Source organism: Oryctolagus cuniculus, chromosome 15 (genome assembly GCF_964237555.1).
Source record: "Oryctolagus cuniculus chromosome 15, mOryCun1.1, whole genome shotgun sequence".
Taxonomy (NCBI): Eukaryota; Metazoa; Chordata; class Mammalia; order Lagomorpha; family Leporidae; genus Oryctolagus; species Oryctolagus cuniculus.
This window is the reverse complement of record NC_091446.1, coordinates 79,615,088-79,642,920: the sequence shown is the minus strand read 5'-3', so window position 1 is coordinate 79,642,920 and position 27,833 is coordinate 79,615,088. Positions and strand designations below refer to the sequence as shown.

The 27,833-nt window shown below is 44.4% G+C and overlaps 1 protein-coding gene across 1 annotated transcript in view; it reads left to right on the top strand.

The window, feature by feature from the left end:
* The window catches only part of LOC100340890 (uncharacterized), a 110,080-nt gene that overhangs the window by 28,291 nt on the left and 53,956 nt on the right, over positions 1 to 27,833 (top strand). The window contains exon 6 of the mRNA XM_070058080.1: positions 15,597 to 15,717. Coding sequence (XP_069914181.1) covers positions 15,597 to 15,717 — 121 coding nt within the window. The remainder of the gene's footprint in view (positions 1 to 15,596; positions 15,718 to 27,833) is intronic.

Genomic DNA, 27,833 nt, shown 5'->3' with positions numbered 1-27,833 from the left:
GAGTCTTTTACATTTTCTAGATACTAGTCCTTTGTCATCTGTGTTGTTTGTAAATACATGTCTTAAAGTATTTACCTCATTCTTTTTTTACATTTTTTAAAATTTATTTGACGGGTAGAGTTATAGACAGTGAGTGAGACAGACAGAGAGAAAGATCCTCCTTCCGTTGGTTCACTCCCCAAATGGCCACTACGGCCGGCGCTGCACCGATCCGAAGCCAGGAGCCAGGTGCTTCCTCCTGGTCTCCCATGCGGGTGCAGGGCCCAAGCACTTAGGCCATCCTCCACTGCACTCCCAGGCCACTGCAGAGAGCTGGGCTGGAAGAGGAGCAACCGGGACTGGAACCCGGCACCCATACAGGATGCCGGTGCTGCAGGCAGAGGATTAACCCAGTGAGCCATGGTGCCGGCCCCTACCTCATTCTTTACTGCTTTATAGTTTTCTGGACATTTTGTCATTTTATATTTAAGTTTGTGATTCATTTTGAGCTCCGTTTTAAACAAGCTGTGAGACTTAGGTTGAGTTTAATTGTTTTCCTCTGGGTAGCCTGTTGCTCCAGGACTATTTGTTAAAAATCTTACCTTTATCGCGTCTTGGCCTTTTCACTGAGATCAAGTGTAAAAAGTCTACCTTTCTGCTGTCGACTTGCTCTTCACTTTTGTCAAAATAAGTTGAACATCTTTGCTTTATTTCTTAGTTCCCTATTCTCTTCTCATCGTCTATCCACGTACCCATCTACATACACCACACAGTTTTCTTACTTTAGCTGTTTCTTGAAGCCAGATTTATTTATTTATTTATTTGTTTGTTTGTTTGTTTTTTGAAAGATTTATTTGAGAGGCAGAGTTTCAGACAGAGAGGTCCTCCATCTGCTGGTTCACTCCGCAAATGGCCTCAACGGGTGGAGCTGGGCTGATCAGAAGGCAGAAGCCAGGAGCTTCCTCTGGGTCTCCCATGTGGGTGTAGGGACCCAAACACCTGGGATATCTTCTACTGCTTTCCTAGGTCATCAGCAGGGAGCTGGGTCAGAAGTGGAGCAGCTGAGACTCGAACTGGTGCCCATACGGGATGTGGGCACTGCATCCTGAACCAGGCTGCATTAGGAAGCTGGACTGGAGGTGCAGGTGGCAGAACGCAAGCCTGCCCTCTTATATGGGGTGGCTGTGTCCCTAGTGTGCCTTAACCCACTGTGCGATAAACGTGCCCTGGATTATGAAATCCTCTGTGTGGTTGACCTCTCTGCTCTGGTCGGAAAAGGTGTAGATGCTGCCTGGTTACTGCTACATAAGGGGTAGAGGTCCACATTCCCTGCTCAGCCTCCATTGAGATCCAAAATTGGTGAATTCTTTGTTACTTGTGCTTGGACATGGAAGTTCCAGCTCCTCCCTGGGTCCTAACGGACACCACGATGTGGGGCAGGGGGAGGGGGGTTGCTCATTACCCCTGATGGGTAGTCATAAAAGTCTGGTTTCCCACCACGATGCCTCTGACGCTGCCCTGGCAGTTATGGATGGAGAGGGCTGATTTTCATCCTTCCCTTCTCTGTGAGCGCCCTAGTTGGAGACAAGCCTCACTTGAGTGCCACAAAGGTGGACGTCTAAGCTTGCCTCTTGGTTTTTGTTGGTGCAGGTGAGGGTGGGCCATGGTCCTTTCTCTGTCATTTTTGCCGTAGTGAAACAGTTATTACCCAGTTTTCTGTCTTGCAAGACTGCATGTTTCCTAGTACTTTGGATACAGAGAATAGTACTCTGCTGGAGGGGCTGCTCTGTGCCCCTTGGTGTTGCCCAGTTGTGTGCTTCTTCAGCTCCGAGTCCAGGATATAAAAGAGAAATAGAAAACCTGGGGGGTTCATCTGACATGTGTTCCTCACAGCCTAAGGTCCAGCCAGTCTCCTTCCATCTCTCCACCTTCCAGAGTCTTCTATTTTCCCTATGTGATATCCAGGGCTCCAAGTTGTCATTGGGGGGCGGGAAGGCACATCTGCTCTGCCATGTAGAAGCCGAAGTCCTGGCTCAAGTCGTTTTATTCCAGATCCATTACACAGAAATAAACCACATTGAAATTATAGCTTCTGTATAATTTGCTTGTCTTCCCAGATCTGCCAGTGACTTGCATCTGCATTCTCTCTCTCTCTCTCTCTCTCTCTGTGTGTGTGTGTGTGTGTGTGTGTGTGTGTGTCTCAATTTCCTTGCAGTATGGGAGACGTCTCTCGCAGGAGCTAAAGCCACAGCTCATATTGAATAATAGATTCTATTCAGTTCTGCTTCCCTGGGAGCATTGGAACACATTAATTATATGTACTCTCTCTTATCCATAGCTTCATCCTGTTAACTAGATTTTCCCATTGGCTTTTAAAATTGTGTTCAAGCTCTTCCATTAAGTACAAGTCAAATCCTAGCCACAAATTCCTTCTAGCAATTGCGGTGTCTCCCTGCTTCGTTCGTTGAACTTCTCAAAATGTTCTCATTTATTCATCCCCCATTCATTCCTCAACTACTCCAGTGTGGTTTTGGTTCCCATAATTTCACATCCAGTTAACTCTGCTGAAGAGAGATATTTCTTAGTGCCCTCTTTCTTCTATTAAATGTTAAAAATGTAGATTTTCCATCTGCTGGTTCACTTTCCTAAATATCTACAACAGCCAGGGCTGGGGCTGGGTCAGGCCAAGTCCAGGATCCAGGGACTCCCTCTGGGTCTCCCTTGCGGGGGGTAGCAGGGGCTCAAGTACATGACCCATCATGTGCCACATCCCAGGGTGTGGGTGTGTGTTAGCAGGGAGCTGGGTGGGACGTGGAATCGTCAGACTTGCAGCAGGCACTCGGATACGGCACACAGGAGCCTGAAGAAGTGCCTTGACCCGCCCATCGAACGCCCACCTGCTCTGCTTCTCAAACTCTCAGCAACATCTTTGGTATAATGGTCACTCGTGGTTCTCGAAGCACTCTTCCCTTGGCTTCCACACGACAGCATTTTCCTGGCGTTTCCTCTACTTCTCTGGACACGTCTTCTCTGTTTATTCTCTGAACTCCTTCTTTCTACACAGCAAGCGGACGTTGGCATTCTCAGAATTCAATCACAGGCTCTCATTTCTCAACTCACTCAGATTTTTCTTCCTGGACATTCTCTTACACAACATGACTTTTGGTTATCATCAATAGGCAGACAGCATACATCTCTCCTCTGAGTTTCAGACTTGCAATACATATCTCCTCTTAGAAGCCTGCAAGTCCCTGCAAACCAATCTGTCCAGAACTGAGATCAAAATCTCCTGAGAGCAGACCTCCACCCTCTTCTCCATCACATACCCTTCCCCTGCTCTCTGAGTCAGTGAATGGCCGCATCACCCACTGAATTACAAGAGGAGGAATCTGTGTGGGGATCTGATTCGAGGTCCTCCTCTCCATTGTCTCCCGTGGTCAACACATCAGCACACGGCTGACTTTATCTTCTAAATAACTTACCGTCCTGTTGCCTTGTCTCTCGTCCAAGCACACTGACTCGAGATCATCCCCCTCTCCTACCATGGACATTGGCATAGCTGCCTCAGCCTCCCCTGCACCTGCCCTTGCTCCTCGCCAAGCTGGCTGCCACTCTGCAGCCAAAATATTTTTTTTTTTCAGAATTCAGATCTCTCTCTCTCCCCTCTTTCCCTCTCTTTCTGCCTTGCCAATATTCTTAAAAAAGAGGCAGTTCCTTTTGTATTTGGCTCTAAATTCCCAGTCTCATTTTGTACAGTTTCACTGCAGTTTCTGCTTCAGCCACTCTGGCCTTTCAGTGACCATGATGCCCCGTGATACTCCTGCTCCAGGGCAGGGTTCTCTGTGAGACCCGAGTCTCAAACCGGTGCCCATATGGGATGCTGGCACTGCAGGTGGCAACTTTACCTGCTATGCCACAGCTCCAGCCCCCATTGAATCCATTTTATAAACCTCTTGGGGCCGGCACTGTGGTGCAATGGGTTAAGTCTCTGCCTGAGGCGCTGGCATCCCATATGGGTGCCAGTTTGAGTCCTGGCTGCTCCACTTCCGGTCCAGCTCTCTGCTGTGTCCTGGGAAAGCAGAAGATGACCCAGGTGCCTTGGCCCCTGCACCCGTGTGGGAGACCTGGAAGAAGCTCCTGGCTCCTGGCTTCAGATCAGTACAGCTCTGGCTATTGTGGCCATTTGAGGAGTTAACCAGAGGATGGAAGACCTTCCTCTCTGTCTCTTCATCTCACTGTCTGTAACTCTAACTCTCAAATAAATAAATAAATCTTGTAAAATAAAAACCTGTTATATTTGTCAGTTGTCTATTCCTAGAATTCTAGTGGCCTGAATTCTTCATTGTGGTCACGCAGATCACCAAAACTCTGTTCATCTTTTCCTCCCACTCTTTTTTTTTTTTCTTTTCTTTTCTCTCTGTTATCATTCTCTGCTTCATCCAACGAATTTTACATTTTGGTTGTTAATTTTTTTTTCAGTTCCAAAACTCCTATTTGATTCTTCCTACACATTCTTATTTGCTAGCCTTCTGATTTGTCATTTTTTTTTTCAAGAGTGTTTACTATTGCTTGTTGGGCCATTCGCACAATAGCTGTGCCACTGTCTCTACCAAGTCATTTTAACATCTGTGTTATCTTGGCGTCTGTGCCTGTTAATAATAGTCTTTTCCCACTCAGGTTGAGAGTTTCCTGATTCTCCAGTGCTGCATAATCCAGGATTGTTTCCTGAATATTACAAATATTATATTTTGTACTCTGGGTCGTTTTTAAAGGCGGATAACCAGGCTGCATTTCTACCACAAGCTTCAACTCATTTTCTTTGGACTGTGATTCAGATTTAGCCCACATGTGTGCCACCTTGTGGTCAGTCTGAGACTTGGGCAATGATTCGTTGGTTGATTTAGTTCTAAATCTCTTGTACACTCAGCAGAATCAGATCCCTTCATGGCCAGCTTGAAGGTGAGTCCATGAGTTGTTGAATAATTTTATGGAGTTTCTTTTCTTCCTATTTGCTCAATTCATGGTCTGTCAGATACAGTATATACATTTTTAAATTCATTTATTTTATTTATTTGTGAGAGAGGGAGGGAGAGAGAGAGGAGAGAAACAGGCAGACACAGAGAAAAAGCTCCCGTCTGCTGCTTCACTCCCCAAATGTCCACAGCAGCCAGGGCTGTGCCAGCCTGAAGCTGGGGCTGGGAACCCCATCCAGGTCAGCCGCATCGGTGGCAGGGACCCAGCTGCTTTGAGCCACCACCCGCTCCCTTCAGGATGGACATCAGCGAGGAACTGGCATTGCAGTAGAACTTGCACTCAGACCCAGGCACTCTGACTAGGGGTGTGGACATCCCAAGCAGCATCTTCACCTTTGTACCAATAGTGCACTTCCGTTTTGCATTTTTAAAACTTTTTAAAATTTTGAGCTAATTTAAAGCCCACTAAAGAGGCAAAAATCACATAGGAATTTTACATGTGTGCCTCACACAGCTTTTCCCAGCAACACCTTATATCCCTGAGCGTATTTTCGAAGTCAGGAAATTGGCAGTGGTACAATACTATTGGTTAAACTGTGGCACTTGTTTGGTTTTCATCAGTTTTTGTTGTTGCTGCTGCTGGTATGTAATACTGTGGGGTTTCTCCACAGGTGTAAATCAGTGTTGAGACCTCCACAATCAAGACACAAAACTCTCCATCACTGCAAAGGAACTCGTTCAATCAACCTCTGTATAATGACACCTTCCCCCTGACCCTAACTCTGGCAACCACTGGTCTGTTCTCCATCATTAAAATTTTGTCATTTCAAGTTTGTTCTAAAATTGGAATCGCACAGTAGATCCATTAGTTTTGAACAGAACCCAGTTTTTGGCCCCATGCGTTTTGTTGTTGTATGGCATTCAGACACCTAGCCAACATGCCTTTGCTGGAACAAAACTGTGAAATGCTGTCCCTCCCCTCCAGTTCTTTGAACAAATGCAAACATTTTTTTTTTTTATTTGACAGAGTTAGACAGTGAGAGAGACAGAGAGAAAGGTCTTCCTTCCGTTGGTTCACCCCCCAAATGGCCACCACGGCCGGCACACTGTGCCGATCCGAAGCCAGGAGCCAGGTGCTTCCTCCCGGTCTCCCATGCAGGTGCAGGGGCCCAAGCACTTGGGCCATCCTCCGCAGCCCTCCTGGATCATAGCAGAGAGCTGGACTGGAAGAGGAGCAACTGGGACTAGAACCCGGCGCCCATATGGAATGCTGGCACTGTAGGCAGAGGATTAACCAAGTGAGCCATGGTGCTGGCCAGCAAATGCATACATTTTAAAAAGAGGCATTATACATACATTTAAATAATGTATACATTATGCATGCATTTAAAAAGAGCCAGGGTGGCATGGGGTGGTATGACTCCTTCAGTTAGGAAAACTCAACTCTGAATTTCAGATCTTCTGAAATGAGATGCTGTAGTTGTGAGAGAGGCTGGGGGCTGATAACAGGAGGTCAAAGGAACTTTACATTCATTGATTATCTGTGTGTGCCAGCACTGATCTGGCCCTTGAGGACTAGCAGACTGGACTTTACAGTGTGTTGTAAGAAACACAGAAGGCTAGCATTGTGGCACCGGGGTTTAAACCACCTTCTGCAGTGCCAGTATCCCATAAGGGCACCGGTTCGAGTCCCGGCTGCTTCACCTCCTATCCAGCTCCCTGCTAGTGTGCCTGGAAAGGCAGAGGGGATGGCCCAAACGCTTGCACCCCTGCACCCATGTGGGAGACCCTGAAGAAGCCCCTGGCTCCTGGCTTCAGCCTGGCTCAGCCCTGGCTGTCTTGGCTGTTTAGGGAGTGAACCAGCAGATGGACTCTCTCTCTCTGTCGTTCCCCCTCTATCTGTAATTCTGAGTTTCAAATAAATAAGTAAATCTTTTTTTAAAAAAATTATTTGAGTTATACAGATTTTGTGTATTTCCTAGATACAGATTTAGGAACGTAGTGACACTGCGCCCCCTACCTTCCTCTTGCCTGTGCTCCAACCCTTCCTTCTCACATTCCCACTCTTAATTTTTACAAAGATCTATTTTCAGTTTACTTAATTATTAAACAAAGAAACATTGGTATCTTTTAAATGTTTTTAAAAGATTTATTTGTTTACTTGAAGGCCAGAAGGCCAGAGTTACAGAGAAGGAGAGAGAGAGTTTTACATCCACTGGTTCACTCCCCAGATGGCCGCAACAGCCAGAGCTGCCCCAGTGTGTAGCAAGGAACCAGGAGCTTCTTCTGGGTCTCCCACGTGGGCGCAGGGGCACAAGGATTTGGACCACAGCAGAGAGCTGGATCCGAAGTGGAGCAGCTGGGACTTCAACTGGCGCCCATTTGGGATGCTGGTACTGCAGGCAGTGGCTTTACCCACTACACCATAGCACCGGCTCCATAATGTTTTTTTTTTTTTTTTAATTAGGAAACAAAAAGAATTCAGAAGGAGCAAATCAGGGCTATTTTCCACTGAACCTCTCACAAAATCGCCTTCTTTGATGAGAGGCATGAGTAGGAGCTTTGTCATCGTGGAAGATTCTCTTGTAAAGCTTCCTGGGCATTTTTCTGCTAAGCTTTTGGGTGACTTTCTCGAAACAGCCTCGTAAGAAGCAGATGTCACCCCGCTTTATTCCCCAAAAAGTCAACAGCACAGTGCCTTGAGCACCTCCAATACTGTTGCCATGATCTTTGCTTTTGATCAGTCCACTTGTTTTTCTGAATTTCATGTTTTTAATATTTACTTTTTAGCCTTCTTTCTATAGGAAGTAATGTTCCATTGGTGCAGAATTACTTTGAGTTATATAATGTATTCAAGTGTCTATGTATTTTAAATATCATATTTATGTTCTTAGATTTAATCTTTTCAACATTTTTCCATGTTCACTTCGTATGTAGAGATCATACACATGCCAACTATTTTTCTTGAAAACAAGGATCACATGATGTAGGATTCATAACAGTTGTCACAAGTGAGGAAATAATGGTCTATTATTTCTTTTTTTAAAAAGATTTATTTATTTACTTGAAATACGGAGAGGCAAAGAGAGAGAGAGAGAGAGAGAGAGAGAGAGAGAAATCTTCTATCTGCAGGTTTACTCCCCAGATGGCCACAATGGCTGAAGCTGTGCCGATCCAAAGCCAGGAGCCAGGAGCTTCCTCCAGGTCTCCCATTGGGTGCAGGGGCCCAAGGACTTAAGCCATCTTCTGCTGCTTTCCCAGGACATAGCAGAGAGCTGGATCAGAAGTGGAGCAGCTGGGACTCAGACCAGCTGGCACTGCAGGTGGCGGGTTTAACTGCTGCACCACAGCTCCAGCCCCAATAATGGTATATTATTAAATTGTAGAGGTTGAATTCAATGGAGATAATATTTATAACTATGGACCAAACAATATGATACCCACACAGTTTTAATTGTTTCTTTCTCCTATGTGTGTGTGTGTGTGTGTGTGTGTGTGTGTATTAACCTCTACATAGGAGAGGAAACGTGATATTTGTCTTTCTGCATCTGCATTATTTCCTTAACATAATGATCTCCAGTTCCACCCAGAAGTCGGCATATGAAAGAGACTCTTGCACTCCCATGTTAATTGCAGATCAGTTCACAATAGCAAAGAAATGGACTCAACCAAGATGTCCATCAGCTGATGACTGGAAATAGAAAACGTGGTCATATGCAAGGTGGACTGTTAGATGCAGAACACAGTGGTTTCTTTGGCTTTGACTGGACCACGTCCACCTCTTGGTAGCCACTTCTCTAGCTGTGCTTTGTCTTCAGAGTCCTTCAGGTAAAGCCAGGTTTCATCTCCTGTTATAACTCTTCAAAGAAATGCTTCAGAATCTTGGTGTCACTTATTTAAAGTTTCCACTGAAAGTTCTGCTTTTGTCTGCAGCCGAGTTGGATGCCACATTCTGGCACCTGTTGAGTGGAAAGTTTGCTGCACTTTCTTTTTGGGGCCAGAGCTGTTTAAGCTGAACGAGTTGAGGTGTCTGCAGTGGTGGCTGCTGGTTCTGCTGTCAGTTGTGAGTCTTCGTCAAGTAGGGCTTGAATAAGTTTAATTGCTTCCTTGCAGATTGATGTGTGTAGTCTTCTGCTGTGGGCTTATCTTCAACATCCTCTTGTCCCTTTTTGAAATAATTTAACATTTGTAAATTGCTAATTCCACTGGAGCATTGTCTTAATTTCACCATTCTCCCCAACCTCCATAAACTTGGCATTTGTTCTTGCCTCAATTTTAGCAGAATCCATGCTGCTCTGATTCGGTGCCTGATTCAAATGATGTTTGATCTTTCCTAGGGCCTCAAACTAGGTTGTACTCAGGCACAGTATAATAAGTTAGTATGAATTTATTTTGGTGCAAATAAATTTTGCAGCTTAGGCACAGTTTTTTTTTAGAAACTTACTTTCCATGAAAATTTTGAAGACCCCTTGAATATCTCACTAGAGACCACTGGGCAGTTACTTAAGTCCGTGCCTCAGTCGGCTTCCCTTGAATTGCATCACTGGTAGTCCCTATGGAGTGTGTGCTGGCTGGGGGTCCTCCTTGCTGGTTCTGCTGCTCACTGCCTATACGGACTGCTTTCTCCAAGTTCATGGCCCTGGGGGTGCATAGCACAGAAAAGAAACAGAACAGGAGAGCTGCCTCTAGCTGTTCCTGCCTCCTAGGCTTGCCTCTCTCTGAGGTGGTAAGGGGCACATACTCCAGCCTGATGAGGACAGTTGTGCTTCATTTCTGGGCATGGGGCCTTTCTTTACCCTTCTCCCTCTGGTGTGAGACTCCCTTCTCTTGGAGTCTGAAAATCCCAGGCAGCCAAGATGTTCTCAACTCACTCTAACTAATGCTGTATCAGCCATGTGATGCCCCTGTGGAGATGCAGGCTGCAGGCGTGCCTCTTTATTTTCCCCTCAGTGACAATAAGGTGTAGCTTGTAAATCTCTCAAGTTGATTTTTCACTTTTGATTGCAACCCAGGGCTGATGAAAATTTTCTGCATGTTTATGACCCATCAGTCCTTCTAATGGAGAGAAAGGCATTCGACCCCTGTGCTCAAGTCAGCAGCCTACTCAACGTCCTATGCATGACAGAATTTTGTTATGCATTTTAAATGATATGGAGCTCATATACACCCTAGATAAAACTTGATGTCTCTGGTTAAGTCTTCCTGTTTAAATTTATCTGTCTTCCCAGAGCTGGCTCCACTGAACCCTGAAGCTTGAGGAAAGCAGCAGAGCACTTTCCCTGGGAAAGCAGGGGTGATGCCCTAGCGTTCACCTTCCCCTGACCTAACTCTGGACCTGCCCCATGGTGTCCAGCAGCTGTCTGCCGTGGGCATCACTCCTGATGGTCACACACTTGGGACATCTGTACCTGTGCAGCCACTCAGCCACTCCAGCCACTCTCCAGGGCTGGAGAGTGTAAATTCTGTGAATACAGGTACGGGCACAGCTAGTCTGCTGCTGCCTCTCTCATAGTCACATCGGTGTTGAGCACATGATGAACCCTCAGTATTTCCCAAAAATGAATGATTGCAATGAGTAGTGGAGATTTTGTCTACACAACTACCACACGCTGTAGCAAATATTTAAATATAACTAAGTAAGATAAATTTATAAATAACTATATAAAGAAATAAGCAGTTTAAATTAAGAAACTTCTGGGGCTGGTGTTGTGGTATGGTGTATTAAGCCATTGCCTGCAATGCTGGCATCATATATGGATGCCAGTTCAAGTCCTGGATGCTCTGTTTCCCATCTGGTTTCCTCTTTGTTTTTTTTTTAATTTATTGTATTTATTTGAGAGGTAGAGTTACAGTGAGAGGGAGAGATATCCGCGGGTTCACTCCCCAAATGGTCGCAACCGCCGGAGCTGCGCCCATCTGAAGCCAGGAGCTTCTTCCCGGTCTCCCACGTAGGTGCAGGGGCCCAAGCACTTGGGCCATCTTCTACTGCTTTCCCAGGCCATCGCAGAGAGCTGGTTTGGAAGAGGAGCAGCCGGGACTAGAACTGGTGCCCATATGGGATGCTGGCGCCAGAGGTGGAGGAGTAATCTACTGGGCCACAGCACTGGCCCCTAGTTTCCTGTTAATATGCCTGGGATAGAGTGGAAGACGTCCCAAGTCCTTGGGCGACTGCACCCATATAGGAGACCCAGATATTATTCCAGACTCCTGGCTTTGGTCTGGCCCAGTCTAAACCATTTACCTTCATGTGTAATTAAATTTGAAACAGAATAGCTAAATGGAGTCCAGAAATATCCTACTGGCAAATTAGAGGGTGGACTCATTTACCCAGATAAGGATTCTTAACATTACAAAGGGGAAAAAAGGTCCCTTGAAGTAGCACTTACTTAAGTGTTTGTTTACACATCATTACTTGCTTAACAGAGGACGAAACTAAAAGTTCAGTTGTTCCAAGCTATTGCTGATTAAACAGCAATCAGAAATGAAGATAAAGTGTAAGATTGTAATAACAAATGGACACTTATACATCCATTATAAAAAATCTCATTTTATATAACCCAAAGGGAAAATTCCAGAATCTCCAGGTCTCTGCAGGACACCCAGCCTCTTATTCAAACCACATTTAGCTCACACAAGTAACTGCATAGCTCTGAGCACCTGGGAAGTACGAGGAAGAGACAAGGGATTCTCATTCTTGGATTCTTGGCTCCACATTGCTGTGTCATTAATTCTCCCACTCTTTTGGCCAGCGGAGTCAGAAGGGAGGAGAAATGCCAGGAACTTCAGCAGTCCGTGTAAAGGATCCCAATCACAGGAATCTTGATTCTGTGAACGGGAAAATGGGGTGACTGGGCAGGCCCATTGCTAAGGCCCCATCCAAGCCACTCTGTGTTTTCTCTTGCAATTCTGTGGCAGCAGCAGTTTTCCCTCTGTATGTCAGTAAAAGAAACCTGGCTTCCAAAAAGGAAAGGCAATTTATTCAAGTTTGCTAAGCACGCAAATGAAGGTCCAACTCCATTGGGCTCCCAAGCCTATGACTTCCCCCTTACACATTCTGCCTCTGCAGACATAGCCCAAGGTGACAGGTGATGAAGATGTTACAGGCCTAGGTCTCTTAATCTTTATTCCAGTTTCTTGACCCTACAGAGATAAGGACTCAAGTGTCATAAAGAGCCATATATACAGTGCCCCAGTGAGAGCAGGATTCCTTTAACAGAGAGAGTGCGTGCATTCACAGGTGAGTGTGGTTACTCCACACAGATACCTGTCACGCAGAGAGCTGCCTATGAGGAGAGAGGGCGGGAGGAGTTCAGAGAGGACACAGGCACAGTCAAAGGCCTAACAGCAGCCCTCTCAGTATCAGTGTCTTTCCCGAGATCGGGCTGGTGGAGTTTAGCTTGAGTGAGGCTCTCTGAGAGTTCGCTGGCACCTCCACATGTAGGTTAACTTCCACCTGGTCATCATAGTGTCTTCTTCCTGGTTCTGGATGGGACACAGGTGCATCCTGAGAAAGTGGGGTACAAGATTGACAGGGAAGGGATGGAGTTACAGTGCAGGGCTGGCAGAAAGCCCCACTCACATATTTCTCCATAATCTTCCTGCCTAGTTCCCCCAAATCACAAATAGAAAACGAGCAGATCCGCCTCTGTAAACATGATTTGAGGGCTCAGACTAGGTAGTAACAAATCCATGATTTGGATTAAAAAGTTCTTAGGTGCTTTAACCCTGTTCCTTCTATATTCACAGACAGAATTGGTATTGGTCCTACTAGTTAATTATCAGGATTATCCTTAGAGGTCTGACTTAAGGTTCAGATGAAGCAGAGAGAAGTCAGACTTAAGCAGCCTGTGTTCACCCCAAGCCCAAGATGGAACTGGGTACCGTTGATTGCTAGAATTTCCTACTACCCTGAACTCAGATTTTACCTTTAGGAGATCACAAGTTGTAAAATCTATTCAAATGAATAGATTTCAAAATAATTACTGCCTGATGAATACTGAGATATTCATCATTTAAGCTCAGTCTTATCACATACTTCACCTGACATTAACCAGGCACACCATAAGTATGCCTGAAATTAATACAGTTGGTCTCTAGGCAACTCCAGTCTTTCCCCCACAACCCCATGGGTTCCATGAAACCATCAGTCACGTACTTAGCACTCTCTGACTTTTTAAATAATTAAAACCCTTACAGTCAGGTTTGTTGCATTTGTATTTATTTCCCTCACTCTCTTGAGGGATTTCTTTGGGTAGCTTTAAAAAAGATATTTTATTTATTTGTTTATTTGAAATTCAGTGTGACAGAGATAGGAGAGACAGACAGAAAAAGGGGTCTGATTAACTCCCCAAATGGCCACAGCCACCAGGTTTGAGCCAGGCCGAAACCAGGGGTGAGGAACTCCGCCTGGGTCTTTCACGTGGGTGGCAGGGACTGAAGTACTTGGGACATCTTCACAGCTTTTCCAGGCACATTAGCGGGGAGCTAGATCAGAAGCAGGCCAGCCAGGTTGGAACCAGAACTCCAATATGGGATGTGACATCGCAAGCCGTGGCTTCACCCTTGGTGCCATTATTTATCTTTTTTGAAGTTTATATAAGGGTTCAGCATTTATTGAATGATTTCTATGTGGCAAATAAATTCTCAGAAAGTATTTACTGATTTTAATATTTGAATGCAAAATGATATATTTGGTGACAGCAGGATTTAAGCATAATTGCAAACCACTCATACCTTCATTCAGTCATTCAGCAAATGTTTGTGTTCGCTGTTTGTGTCACACTAGGAATGCAAATACAGAGGTGATTGGCAAGCTTTCTGTCCCTTATAAACCTTCTAATAGGGTGTGAGAAAATGAGAAATTATTGATTATAAGAGAAGAAAATAGAAAGTGCATTGCTGTTGGCAAAGTCTAGGGAAGAATACACAAAGACAGAACCGAACATGAATGGCAGAAGGAGGTGCGAGAATGGAGAGGCTTTGCATGGGAATTGTGTGAGAAGTGACTTGGAATCAGCCAGGTGGACCAAGAAGAAAGGAAGGTAAAAGCACAAGCTTCTGAGACTTGATATTCCAGGGGCCAAGGAGAGTCTCAAGTATGACTGAGTGACACCTGGAAACGAATCAGGAGACGGAGGTGGAAAGTGCGCCTTTCCCTGTGCCTCTGTCTGTGCACACATGCGCTGAGCACACAGGGCCTGAGCAGCAGGGAACTGTGATATGCAGCACGGCCCTGGCGGAGCAGCAGAGCTGAGAGGTGCTGGCTCCTGTGTGAAGGACAGCACTGCTCTGCAAGGTGAGGCCGAGCTTGCAGGAAGCCAACCCCGGTAGCTGGCCTGAGAGACAGGCCAGAGGGGGCAGTGCAGAACCCCAAGGCATCTGCCATCCATGGCTCACAGTGTGACTCGGGGACTAGATTCTCCTTGATTGCCACCATGATCAGGAGGCCCAACTGAGATGAAGAGGAAACTGGGATGAGGCCTCATCCAGTGCAGCCCAATGGCCAAAGAAAACGGAGACAAATCTAACAGCTGTGGCCTTGTTCCTGTGCAACCTGCAGGCCCCGTGGGGTCCTGAGGACCTGCATAGAAACCGAAGCTCGCTTCCTTTTTGAGACACAGGCACTGGGGTTGGACATTTGAAGGGACAAAGGCTAGACTTTGGGGATGAATAAATCTGGCCCAGAACATGGCTCCAGAAAAAAGAAACCTGAGCTATTTTTAGCAGAACGTCTAGTCTCAGTTTTCCAAGCTGCATACCAACCCCTATTGACCTCTGACCTGTTCCCACATTCATTTTCCTTTCCTGACCTGGAGTGTCTGACCTCTGGAAGAGAGTAGATAATGAAACTCTAGGAGGCTCCAGGCCAGTTCAGCAAAGGCCAGATGAAAAAAAGTCCATGGAAGATCAGTTGAAGGGATATGAGGGCAGCCAGGACAAAGCGGAGAGGGAGCTATGAAGAGTAGGTTCCATGTCAGAGGAAGATCAGGCAGGAAGCAGTTATAAAATATTTTAGGCTTTTGAGAGCCACATTCTATCTGCATCGCTTATTGTTATTTTGGTTTGCTTTTAAAAAGATTTTTATTATTTATTTATAAAAGGCAGAGTTAGAAAGAATCTTGCATTTGCTGGCTCATCCCCCAAATGGCTGCCAAGGCCCAAGGCTGGGCCAGGCCAAAGGCAGGATCCTGGATGCCATTCAGGTCTTCCCATGGGTGCAGGGGCCCGAGCACTTGGGCCATCTTCCACTGCTTTCCCACGTGCATTAGCAGGGAGCTGGGTTGGAAGTGGAGCAGCAAAGCTTGAGCTGGCACCCACATGGGATGCTGTGCCCGTAGGTGGCAGCTTACCCCGCTATGCCACAACCGTGGCCCCCAGATGTACATTTAAAGCCTGTGTTGTGTGCTGCATTAAATGAGACCACAGCAGGCCCTGTCTAGGGAATGTACCAGAAGAGCAGTCAGCCCGGGTTTGATTGTGCTTTCCCCCAAGTGTTCATGTGTTAGGAGCTTAGCTCCCAGGGTACGATGGAATTTTAACAGGTGAGGCTACATGGAAGGGCCTGAGGATGCTGGATTTCTGGAGTGAGTCCTTGTGAGAATGAGTTGTCATTAAAGCCTGACATGACCTCTGACTCTCTCTCAGGCTTCCTGTCTCCCAATGTGGTTTCTCCCTCTGCCAAGCATCCCTGCATTGTGATGCCATCTGCCACGAGACTCCCTGAAGCAAAGCCAGTGCTGCCACCGCCCCCTGGAACCTCAGAACCGTGAGTGCTTCTCTGTTCTCTGTAAGGTTCCTCAACCTCAGTGGTTCAGTATAGCAATGAGAAATGGGCTAATAGACAACCGAATGTTGTTAAGAATTTGGAAAGTTAAGGACCATGTACGTCACAGTCAGTTTGCTTCGTGATCATCAGAATTCGGATCAGCGTAACTGCAGTTTTGTTCACATGGTCAAGAACCGAATCCACAGGGGGACAGTAGGTTCCTGTTGCCCCACGGGTTTCCTTCCTTGCTCCTTCCCTGACCCTCTTCACGTTTCCCCACCCTGGGCCCCTTCTGTTCTTCCCCTTTTAAGCTCAGTTGTGTCTCCCTGGGACATCTTCCTGCTGCATTTGTTCAAGGCCAAGGTGATGGGAACCATCTGAAAGCTTTCCTCTTACCTATTTCTCCATCAAAGGCTGTCAGTCACTTTGCTTGACAGCTGATGCTGCAGGTAGAAAGCCCTGACTTCCCTTCCTCCTAGGTCAGTGGCACAAAAGCAGAGCCTCCTAACATCTGGAAATGGGAAAACTTTTCAAAAATGACTCAGCAGTTGCTGTACGTGAGGGATTGCCTGGTAATGATGCCTGGGGGAGTGACAGAGCAGATGTACCACACCTCCCCTAAGTCTCCTAACAAAGGATCCCTTTGCCTTCTCTCTGAGAGGGAAGAAGTGGAATAAGGAGGGAAACGGAACTCCGGCCCTTGCTGATACCATGGAGTGAGGCTCACGGAGTCCAAATCCTCTTGGGAGCCTGTATTTTCACTCTTTATTCCAACTGTCATTTCACAGTTGGCTTTCTGGGTAAAGAATGGTTCTGCACATCTGCAAGACAATCTCTCTGCATATCTGTGCAGGAATCTTCTTCATCTGCAGCCTTGTGTACTCATGAGCTCATTTGATCCTTACAGCTGTCATACGTAATCTTTGCCATGATGATAAAAATCATTTAATTCTTACTCTGTTCCACCGAGTATCCTAGGGGTTTTAGGCTGCCTAACTTAATCCATATGAATCCTAGGATGGAGATATCTGATTGTTCCCATTTTGCAGATGCACAAGCTTAAAAGCTGGATAGTTAGTTTATCTCCCTTAGACAAAGATGGTCAACTTTTCAAGGTCGTGTAGCTTTTTGATTACAGAGCTGGCATCAACGGTGAGGTGTGCTGTTAGCATCTCCACAGCGTTTGTGTTAGGATGTTAGGTTGTTACACACTTATCTCGCTGAGCAGTGTTTCTGAAACTGTAGTTTTTTTAAGAAAAGATTTATTATTTATTTGAAGGGCAGAGTGATAGGATATTAAAGAGAAAGAGAGAGGGAGAGAGAGAGATAAAGACATGTCTTCCATCTGCTGATTCACTCCCCAAATCGCCACAACACCCAAGGCTGGGCCAGGCTAAAACTAGGAGCCTGGAACTCCATCTGTGTCTCCCACATGGATGAAAGGGGCTCAAGGACTTGGGCCATTCTCCACTGCCACCCCAGGCACATTAGCAGGGAGCTAGAGTGGAAGCAGAGCAGCAGTGTTCTAACCGGCACTCTAATATAGGATGCAGGTGTCAAAGGCTTAACCCTCTGTGCCTTACCGCCACCTCCATTGTTTCTCAGACTTCAATGTGTGCAGATTCACCTGTGAAGCTTGTTAAATGCAGATTCATGCAGTAGGTCTGGGGTGAGGCCCATGAACTTGCATTTCAGTAGCTCCTGGGTGATACTGATGCCATGGACCCAGGCTTGACACTTCATATACTTTAGCTTTTAGGACATCACTTGGAGGTGCAACCCTTGTCTCATCAGTGTCCATTTTGAGAATAAAGACCACTTTCAATAGAAGGTTTGTGTCACTGCCTCATCTTGGTAGCTCTGAACACGCTGCAAGCTAGTGCTTTGAGTGAGCAGGTGAGCTGACCATGTGAAGGCAGAGAGCAATCCATGAGCCAGGTCCTGGAGAACCTCAGAGAAGCCACATCATAGGGCCTCTAAATGCCTTTTTCTGAGAGCTGGGGAAAGCGTTGGCTGCAGAGGAAAGTCCACTCGGCGTGAGAGATGCACCAGGGGAGAGAGACCTACGCCTTGTTCCAAAGGATGCATGCTTTCCCCTCGGGTTATCAAAGCATTGCACTTCCTTTACAGATCATGTGCAAGGTATATAAAATAACGGAAGAGCTTCTCAACTCACCAAACGTTCAGAATCTAGCAAGAACCACTATTTACAACTTTTAGGTATCTCCAATGAGTTTTTAAGTGAGATGAAGACATCAACTGGGAGATAAAACAGTTGAGATCTCTCTGTGCTTTTAGATTCATGTCCTGGGATTTGTTTAAAATTCCATCAGCAACATCTTCCTGTGTTGTTAAAGATTCTTTGTAAACGTCATTTTTGATGGGGCCATAGTTTTTCAATCAATTATCCCCATTGTAATTTCTTTAACTAATCCCACATTGCTGTCCTTTCTAGTTACTTTCTGAGGTTTCACTGTTAAGATCAATGTTGAAATACATCTCTGTTGATGAGTTTTGTGATTTCCTTTCAGTAAGTCCTCAGCAGTGAAGTTAGGGGAGCAGTGGTTCCAGACATGTTTGAGAATTACTCCCTGCTGCCAACTTGCCTTCCAGAACAGCTCTTCTCTGGAAAGGACATTTATGGGCATCTTCTCCAACATGTGGTCCTGGGTCCTGAGGCAGAACCCATGCTCTGGGCCTTCCTCCTCAGGGAACTTCAAAGGGTGTCAGTTTACAGTTCCTGGCATCAGCCCCCTGGTTATTGCAGGCACTGAGGAGTGACCCAGTGATTGCCAGCTCTCTCTCTCTCTCTCTCTCTCTCTCACACACACACACACACACACACACACTCACACAAGTAAGGTGTGTTCCCTGTGTCGTGTTGTACTGACTTGAGTTTCTTGCTCATGTCTGAAGCAATTCTAGTCCCACATTATGTACCAGGATTTCACAAGATTATAATGGAGCTCGACAATTCTGATCACCTGTTGGTGTCTTAGCCATTGTAGCATAGGAATGCAACACATTACTCGTGTGTGTGTGTGATGATGCCAGTATAGCTAAACCTACTGCACTGCCAGTTGTACAGCACAATTGTGTACATTATATACAATTTTTAACATTCTATTTGAGAGAGGGGGAGCTATCTCCTCCTTTCTTTCATTCCTCAAATGTGTGCAACATCAAGGCTGGGCCGAGTCAAAGGAAAGAGCTGGGAACTCAGTCTGGCTCTCCCATGTAGGTGGCAGGGACCCAACCAGTTGAGCCATCACCCGTTGCTTCTAAGGGTGCACATTTAAAAGAAGCTGGAATCAGGAGTAGAGATGGGACTTGAACCCAGACACTGTGATATGGGATGTGGGCATTCCCAGGGACATCCTCTTTTAAAGACTTGCTTTTATTCTCCAAGAGCATTTTTCAAATGATTCATTGCATTATACAGGCACTGCTTATTCCCCCTCCCTCCATCTTTTCCTTCCTTGGCTTACATTTTTACTTAGTTATTTATTCTTTTTATTTCTTCTGATTTTTAAGTTTTTTAATACACAGAGAATAGATTTCATGTGTTTCCTAGGTACAATTATAAGAAATGAAACGCAGTTTCAAGTGACATCTGATAGGCTGTGCTAACCACCTGTCCCTACAGTGCATAATACTGATAATGAAAAATTGCGACCATGTTACTGATTTATGTACTATGTCATACACTGTTTTAGAGTGTACTCCTTTGACTTGCAAAGGAATCTTTAAAATAGCATGCTGTGTTGGGCTTGTTGCAGCTTCATACATCTTGTAGTTACCACGTCTCTTTACTGCATCAAAAGATCACTTTATGTGGTTGGCCTATCCCATCCACGTTCATGTGATTACCCTCTGTGATGACAGCAAAATGAAGAAATGCCTGATAATGCATTGCTCAGCGTATATCCCCATCATTAAGCAACACATGATTGTACTATATTCTGATGGAGATTGCCTTTGTCCTGTGTTTCTGTACAGAGCCCCAGTGACCATGCAAGGGGCAGATCTGTGATGCATTATTAATTAGGCCTATTCCCCTAAGCAGTGGTGGGAGTGGACTGTTGAGAAAGGGAGGAGGGCAGTATGTGGCAGAGCTGGTTAAGCCTCTGCCTGTAGTGCTGGCATCCCAGATGCGTGTTGGTCTGAGTTCCACATGCTCCACTTCTGATCCAGCTCCCTGCTAACACACCTAGAAAAGCAACAGAGGATGGCCCAAGTGCTTGGGCTGCTGTCCCCCACGTGGAAGATCTGGATGGGGTTACAGGCTCCTGGCTTCGACCTGGCCCAGCACCAGCTGTTGTGGTCATTTGGGGAGTGAGCTAGCAGGTGAAAAGTCACTCTCTCTCTCCCTCCCTCTCCTGTTTCCGCTCCCTCTCCTTCTCTCTCTGTAACTCTGTCTTTAGAATAAATAAACTACTGACTTTCCAGTGAATAAGACCCAAGTTGAGGATCCTACATCAATGAATATGTTTTCCATAAAACCAAGCATAGTGGAAGTTCTGGGTTTTGGCTTCTAGATGACAGACACATCGGAGTTTCTAGATTGCATTTTATTTCACCTATAACCTGTTCTCAGAGACTGATTCAGCTCTAGCTCAGAAGGCTCGTGATGTGCTCCTCTGCTGCGTCCTACCATTGTTCCCTGCTTCCTTCCAGAGTCAGGGCAGTCCTTCCCCAGGGGCAGGCTCACCTCTGGCGTTTGGCTGTTTGCTGTTCTATTGCCTGGGATGCTTCTTCTCCCCATACAGACAGAGTCCTTCAAAATGTTCTTGGAGCAGTGGAATGCAAGAAAAGTTAATGTTGGTGCATAGAGTTTTTGGAGCCCATGCATAATTTTACCATAAATAGGCACTTGCTCTGAAATTGTTGAATATTCCTTGTACTTGCACTTGAATGGCTCCTTTTCCCATTGTCATCAACTCTCTGCTCAAATACTTCTCTGTGAGAGAACCTTTCCCAGGTGATTACTTTAAAATAATGTCCAGTCTCTCTTGCACTGCTTTATTTTCCCTGTTGTTCCTACATTCTGACGTGGTGGGTATTTATTTGCTTATTAACCATGCCCTAGTCTGTGTGGTTCGCAGCTGTAACTCCAGCACCTGGATGAACTGGCATGTAGCAGATTCCCAGAAGACATATATGGAATTGGAGAATTTTAATGTGAATTTGTTTTATTTTTAGTTTCTTTGTTATGAAAGACTACTCGTATGCATGCATCCAAATTCATTATCAATTTAGAACACATTTTAGTAGGATCTATTATATGCATAGAACTGTTCCTTTTTTCCAAAGCTGCTTTGCCTATTTTGCCTATTTAGGTTCTTTGCATTTCTGTATGATTTTACAACAAACTGGCCATGTTTTCCAGAAAAAAGAAAAAAAGTTCTGCTAGATTTGGTTAGGGATTGTTTGAATCCTTTGATCATTTTTGGTAAAATGGCATCTGGACAATATTGAGTCTCCCAATCCATAAACATGGAGTGGCTCTTAGTTTATTCATGTCTTTCTTAGGTTCCTTTGGTCATGTTTTTAGTTTTCCATGTCAGTCCTCCAACTTCTGTGGATTCTGCAGTTGTGACTTGAATCAATTAAGGCCTGAAAATATTTGCCAAAACAAAATTGCACTGTATTGAACATGTCCAGTGTTTTTCCTTTATATTATTCCCTAAACAGCATGGTCCAAGAACTGTTTACATAGCATTTACATCGTATTGGGTAATATAAGATCTAGAAGTGACAAAGTATACAAGAGGACGTGCATACGTTGTATGCAAAGACTATGCCCTTGTACTGAAGGACTTCAGCAGCCACGGTTTTAGTATTCTCGGGAAGTCCTGGAAACAATGCCCCACAGTTACTAAAGGATGTCTGTATAGGAATGTATTTATTTTTCTCATATATTTTTTTCAGTGCTGTCGTGAACAGAATCGTTTTCTTAATTTCACACTTGGATTATTCATTGTTCACATATGTAGTTAACCTTGATTTTTATATACTGATTTGGAACTCAGAGACCTTGCTGATCTCTATTTTTAGTTCTGGTCACTTTGTGTTTCTTAAAACATTCCATATATGAGATTGTACATGCAAATAAAGACAGCCTTACATCTGTTTTCCACTGTGAATAGAGCTTATTTCAGTGTGATAGTACTGGATATAATTTCTAGAACAATGTAGAATGAGAGTGGCAAGAGCTGAAATCTATGCATTGCTGTGGATCCTAGGGAGACCACATTCAGTCTCCCATCCTTGAGTATGATATGGGAAGTAGGGTTTCCATAGAAGCCACTTGTCATGTTGAAGACATTGGAAACTATTTTTAACTGCATGACAGTGAAAGCATACATAGAGATTAGTGGGATACTAAGCCTAATATTTAACATAATTGATCTGTCATTGCTCATACCACCACTCTACCATCACAAAGGTTTCAACTTAGTGATACCCAGTGTTTCTGCCACTGGCATTTTGGATGGGTATTCTTTGTTAGTGACTGTCCTGTGCTTTGTAGGGAGTTTAGCACCACCCTGGTATTCTAAAGACTAAATGTTGATGGTGCACACCTATTAAAGTTGTGGTAGTTGTTCTAGCTGGGATCCAGTGCCAGTGGATTTTCTTAGTTACCTTTTCCTCTGAAAATGTGCGTATTTTATAGTTACTCTTAAAGTGGTAGGATTCTGTGTTGATATTATTTTTCTCTCATAAATTTAAAAATGTGTTGACACTGTCTTCTGAACTCCATCGTGGTCATCAAATCAGTATTCTCCATATGTACTGTGTTATTTTTCTCTGAATGTCTTTAAAATTTTCCCTTTTTTTGTTTCAGCATGTTAGCTGGTATTCCTAGGAGTCTGTGTGTGTGTGTGTGTGTGTGTGTGTGTGAGAGAGAGAGAGAGAGAGAGAGAGAGAGAAGGGAGAGAGAGGGGGAGAGTTTAAATTGTATTGGTTTAAATGTGCTTATTAATTCTGTAAATGCATGATGTCATTCCCCACAGAAGTGGAATGAAGTCTCCATCTGAAAACAAAAACAAAACTAGTGCATGTATGAAGTCTGATAATGCCAAACACACACCAGTGGAGTTTGAATTTATTACTCATCTAATGCAACTCTCTGGAGAGAGTAGGGCAGGTTTCCCAAGCAGATATGAAATGACGTGAAAGAGCAAGGCAAGGGATTGGCTTGGGTATTTTACTGTGTGGAGGGATTAAGGCCAGGATGAATGATCCTGCATGGATTGAACACTCCCTGGTGCAAAAAGAGAGCACACCTGGACTTTCCTGTTTGCTCATCCAGATGTAGGACACAGAAGAAAGATGACTTAAAAATAGGTATCAATCACACATCACAGATGGAATCAAACAATTCATTAGATGTCAGTAAAACTTGAAACATTTAGAAAACTTCATCTCCAACATTTTTTTTTATTCTGAACTTCCCCTCCCTGTTCTCTCTCTTCTCTCTCTCCTGTGTGTGTGTGTGTACACTTCTGCCTCCACCTCTCCCTCCTGTAAATCTCCCCCCATCCCTGATATTTGATAGCTGCAATTACCCTGTCTTCAGGGTCACTTAGTCCTCCTCATCTCTATTCTGATGTAAACACACAGTGTGTCCCTAATGGTAGATACTGCATTTTTATTGTAGAATGCCCTCTCAGATTCTTTGTGTAGTTTCCATTTTCTGATTACATTTCATAACTTTTACTTGTATGAGCACATTTTCCTTTATCTATGAAATATAACTATCATAGCTAATTGGGTACCTTTGTTTACTAATTTCAGTATCGAAATCATCTTGGGATCTGAAAGTTTCAGCTGATTGTTTTGTCTCTTGAGAATAGGTCACTGTTCATTGGTCTTTGTTGCATTTTGTTTTCACGGTATCCTGTACTAATATGGAGATGCTGGATTTTAGATTTTCCCCTGAGGAATATTAACTAGGTTGTACCTCAGTTGATAACTGTGTTTCTTTGTTTGTTGACTCCAATAAGAGTTCAGTTCCTTTCTTTCTTCTTTTTTTTGTTTGAGAGGTAGAGTTACAGACAGTGAGAGAGACAGAGAGAAAGGTCTTCCTTCCGTTGTTTCACCCCCAAAATGGCCGCAACGGCCAGTGCTGCGCCAATCCGAAGCCAGGATCCAGGTGCTTTTTCCTGGTCTCCCATGTGGGTGCAAGGACTCAAGCACTTGGACCATCCTCCACTGACCTCCCGGGCCACAGCAGAGAGCTGGACTGAAAGAAGAGCAACCGGGACTAGAACCCGGCACCCCCGGCATATGGGATGCTGGCACTGCAGGCCGAGGATTAACCAAGTGAGCCACGGTGCCAGCCCCAACAGTTCAGTTTCTAAAAATTTCTATCGGTATGGCTTTGAGTCTGTTCTCTGCCTCTGGGGTTGAGAGTTTGGTTCATGCAACATTTAAACTGCTTCTTTTTAGCTTTTTGTTTGAAAAAGTGCTCCCTCTTCTGGCTTTCTTTTTGGTGGAGGGAGAGGGTAGGTTTTCCTAATCAAGTCGTAGTGGCTGTGGTTACTCCAGTCTGTCCTGGGCTTTGTAGGACAGAAACATCCTCTTAACTGTTAAGAGTTTTAGCTGCCCACACAACTTTGCCCTTCCCTCTGGTTGTATTATTTTGTTTCCCAAATTTTGAAGTCCCTTCCAGATACGGCGCATTTCTCTTCATTCCCCGGTGCCTTTGTGTGATTTTGTTTCTGTGTTTTTCCCATTAAGCTTCAAGGAAGGCAGACTTGTTATCTGCAGGCTGCGTGACTCCAGCAGTAGCTTATATGGCCATCACAGAATCAGTAAAATTACCTCTTGCCACCATTTTTGTTATATGGTCAGTGTTTTTCTCAAAGATTTTAAGGAATTCTTCATGTATTTTGGATATGTCTGTTTGTTCACTAGAGGAGGGTGCTTTGAAAAGTTCATGGAAAATGGCGTTAAAAATTAAATATAGGGGTGGGTATTTCTAGCACCTAAGAGAGCCACATCCCGTGTCAGAGTGCCTGGGCTTGAGTCCTGGCTCCTGATTCCAGCTTCCCGCTGAGGCAGATCCTAGGAGGCAGCAGGCGACAGTTGAAGCAGTTGGGTCCCTGCCGCACACACGTGAGATCTGGGTTGAATTCTTGGCTCCCAGCTTGGGCATGATGGGAGCTCACTATGTGTGCGTCTCTCTCTCTCTCTCTCTCTCTCTCTCTTTGCCACGCAAATGATTTTTTTTTAAAAAAAGGCAAGTTATTTTCACACAAATGGTTTATGGAAAATGAATTATATAAAAAGCGAGGCATGGATTTCAAAATAAATTTATCTTTTAATTGCAAAATACATTTCAAAACCGAAATACATTTATCTTTTAATTCCATTTTCTATAAACTTTTTGTGGTTACTGTGTTTGTTGTGTGATATTTCCTTACACTCTGAGGCTTCTACCTATTACTCTTTACTCTGTCCAAAGCTTATTGATTTATGTTGTGTCTTAAAAATACTTTTGCTTCTTTCATGTCTTGAAGATGTTTCCCTGTTTTCTAGTTGTTATAATATTAATAACAGGCCTTTTGAGGCTTAGTTGGCATATGAGAAAATGTCCCTGTTGATAGGGCAGCATTTGACCAGGTTCGACATGTGTGCACCTGTGAAACCAACTACCCCAGTCACGGTCTTGAACATGTCAGCACCTCCGGGGGCTTCCTGAGTTCCTCGTTAACCTTCCCAGACACACTCAACTACTTACACCGTCTGTCACCATTTATCTCTAGCACTGATCTATTTTCTGTCACTGTTAGCTTATGCATTTAGCATTTGTTACATGTCCTGTAAATGGAATAATACAGTAGGTGGAGATTTTCTGGAGGGTAGGGATGTTTTGGGCTCCATCCCTGCAGCATAATTATTTTGGATTTATCTAAGCTTTATAACTGTTTCGGTAATTCATTTTATTGCATGTATTTTCTTACATGGTATTCCATTACATGGATATCTATATACTTCTTATCTTTTAGCTTATGAGTGGACATTTGGATTGTTCCTATTTTCTGGCTATTTCAAGCCAAGCTTCTATGAATGCTTTCATTAATAAAGCATATGTTTCCAATACTGTTAGGGGAAGATTTGGCCTAGTGGATCAGATACCTATATGCCATGTCAGAATGACTGGGTCCTGAATCCAGTTTCCTACTAACGCACACTCTGGGTGGGAGCAAGTTGTGGCTCATGTAATGCTAGATCATGTGGCAAATGTATATGAATATGTAACTTTTTAAGAAACTGCCAATGTTTCTTCCACTTATTTTGGACTTTAGTTTCTCTTCTTTTTTAAAAGCATGTATTTATTTGTTTATTTTTATTTATTTTGAAATCAGTTACAGAGAGAGAGGTAGAGACAGAGAGAGAGAGATCTTCCATTTGCTGGTTCACTCCCCAGATGGCTACAATGGCCCACATTGGGCCAGGCAGAAGCCAGGAGCCAGGAGCCTCATCTGGATCTCTCATATGGGTGGCAAGAGCCCAAACACTTGGTCCATCTTCCACTGCTTTTCCCAGGCCATAAACAGGGAGCTGGATTGGAAGTGGATCAGCTAGGTCATATATGCTCATATAGGATGCTGGCATTGCCAGTGGTGGCTTTACTCACTCTACCACAACCCCAGCCCCTTCTTATTCTAGTTTCCAAAAGTAGAAATTGAAGTCATTGGTTTGAGCTCTTTCAAAGATTTATTTATTTATTTATTTATTTTTGAAAGAGTTACACAGAGAGAGAAGGAGAGACAGAGAGACAGAGTTCTTCCATCTGCTGGTTCACTCCCCAATTGGCTGCAATGGCTGTGGCTGTGCTGATCTGAAGTCAGGAGCCAGGAGCTTCTACAGGTCTCCCATGTGGGTGTAGGGACCCAAAGCCTTGGGCTGTCTTCCACTGCTTTCCCAGGCCATTAGCAGAGAGCTGGATTGGAATTGGAACAGCCGGGACTCGAACCGGTGCTCATATGGGATGCTGGCACTGCAGGCGGCAGCTTTACCTGCTACGCCACAATGCCAGCCCCTCTTTCTTCATTTCTAATGTAAATGTTTAGTGCTACAATTTTCCCTGTAAGCACTGTAAGCATTGGCAATATCCTATCCTTTCTTTTTTTGTTTGTTTGTTTTGTTTTTAAAGATTTATTTGAAAGAGTTACAGAAAGAGAGAGAGAGAGAGAGAGAGAAAGAAAGAGATCTTCCATCCACTGGTTCACTCCCCAGATGGCTGCAACAGCCAGGGCTAGGTCAAGCTGAAGCCAGGAGCCAGAAGCTTCATCTGGGTCTCCCACAGGTTGCAGGGGCCTAGCTTGAACTTTAACTGGCACCTATATGGGATGCTGGCACTGCAGGCAGAGGCCTGACCCACTATACCATGACAGTAGCTCCTGCAATGCCCCATACATTCTGATTTATCAAATTCTCATCTCATTAAGTTTGGAGTGATCTCTAATTTCCCTTTGAATTTCCATTCCACCCATTCACTACTTAGAGGGAAATTAGACCTTCATTTTCAGCTATGTGGGGATTTTATTTTTTATTATTGTTTTCAAATATAATTTCGTTGTGTTCAGAGAACACATTTTGCATGACTTTGGTCATTTTAATTGTCTTAAGACTAGTTTTGTGGCCAAGAGTGTGTCCCATCTTGGTAAAGGTTCCATGTGCCTGGAAACAAATCACGCATTGCTGTTGCGGGCTGGAGTGTCAGACAGATGCACCTAGGACAGACTCTTGGTGTGGCTGCCCTGGTCTTCCACACTCAGTTTCTTCCAGCTGTTCCATCCATTGTCAACAGAAGGGTACGGAGGCTCTGACTACACTTGTGGATTTGCCTGTCTTTACATTTACATTGGCTTTTGTGCTTCACATCTTTTGGATTACTTTTATTAGGTGTGTAAGTATTTAGCTTTATATTTATATATATATACACACACACACATATATATATATATACTCATATATATACATATATATATACTTATATATACTTGATGAATTGACCCCTGAAACATATTGAAGTTTATTTATCTCTTATAAAATTCTTTTCTGTGAAATCTACCCAATATTAATATAGCTAGCTTCCTTTT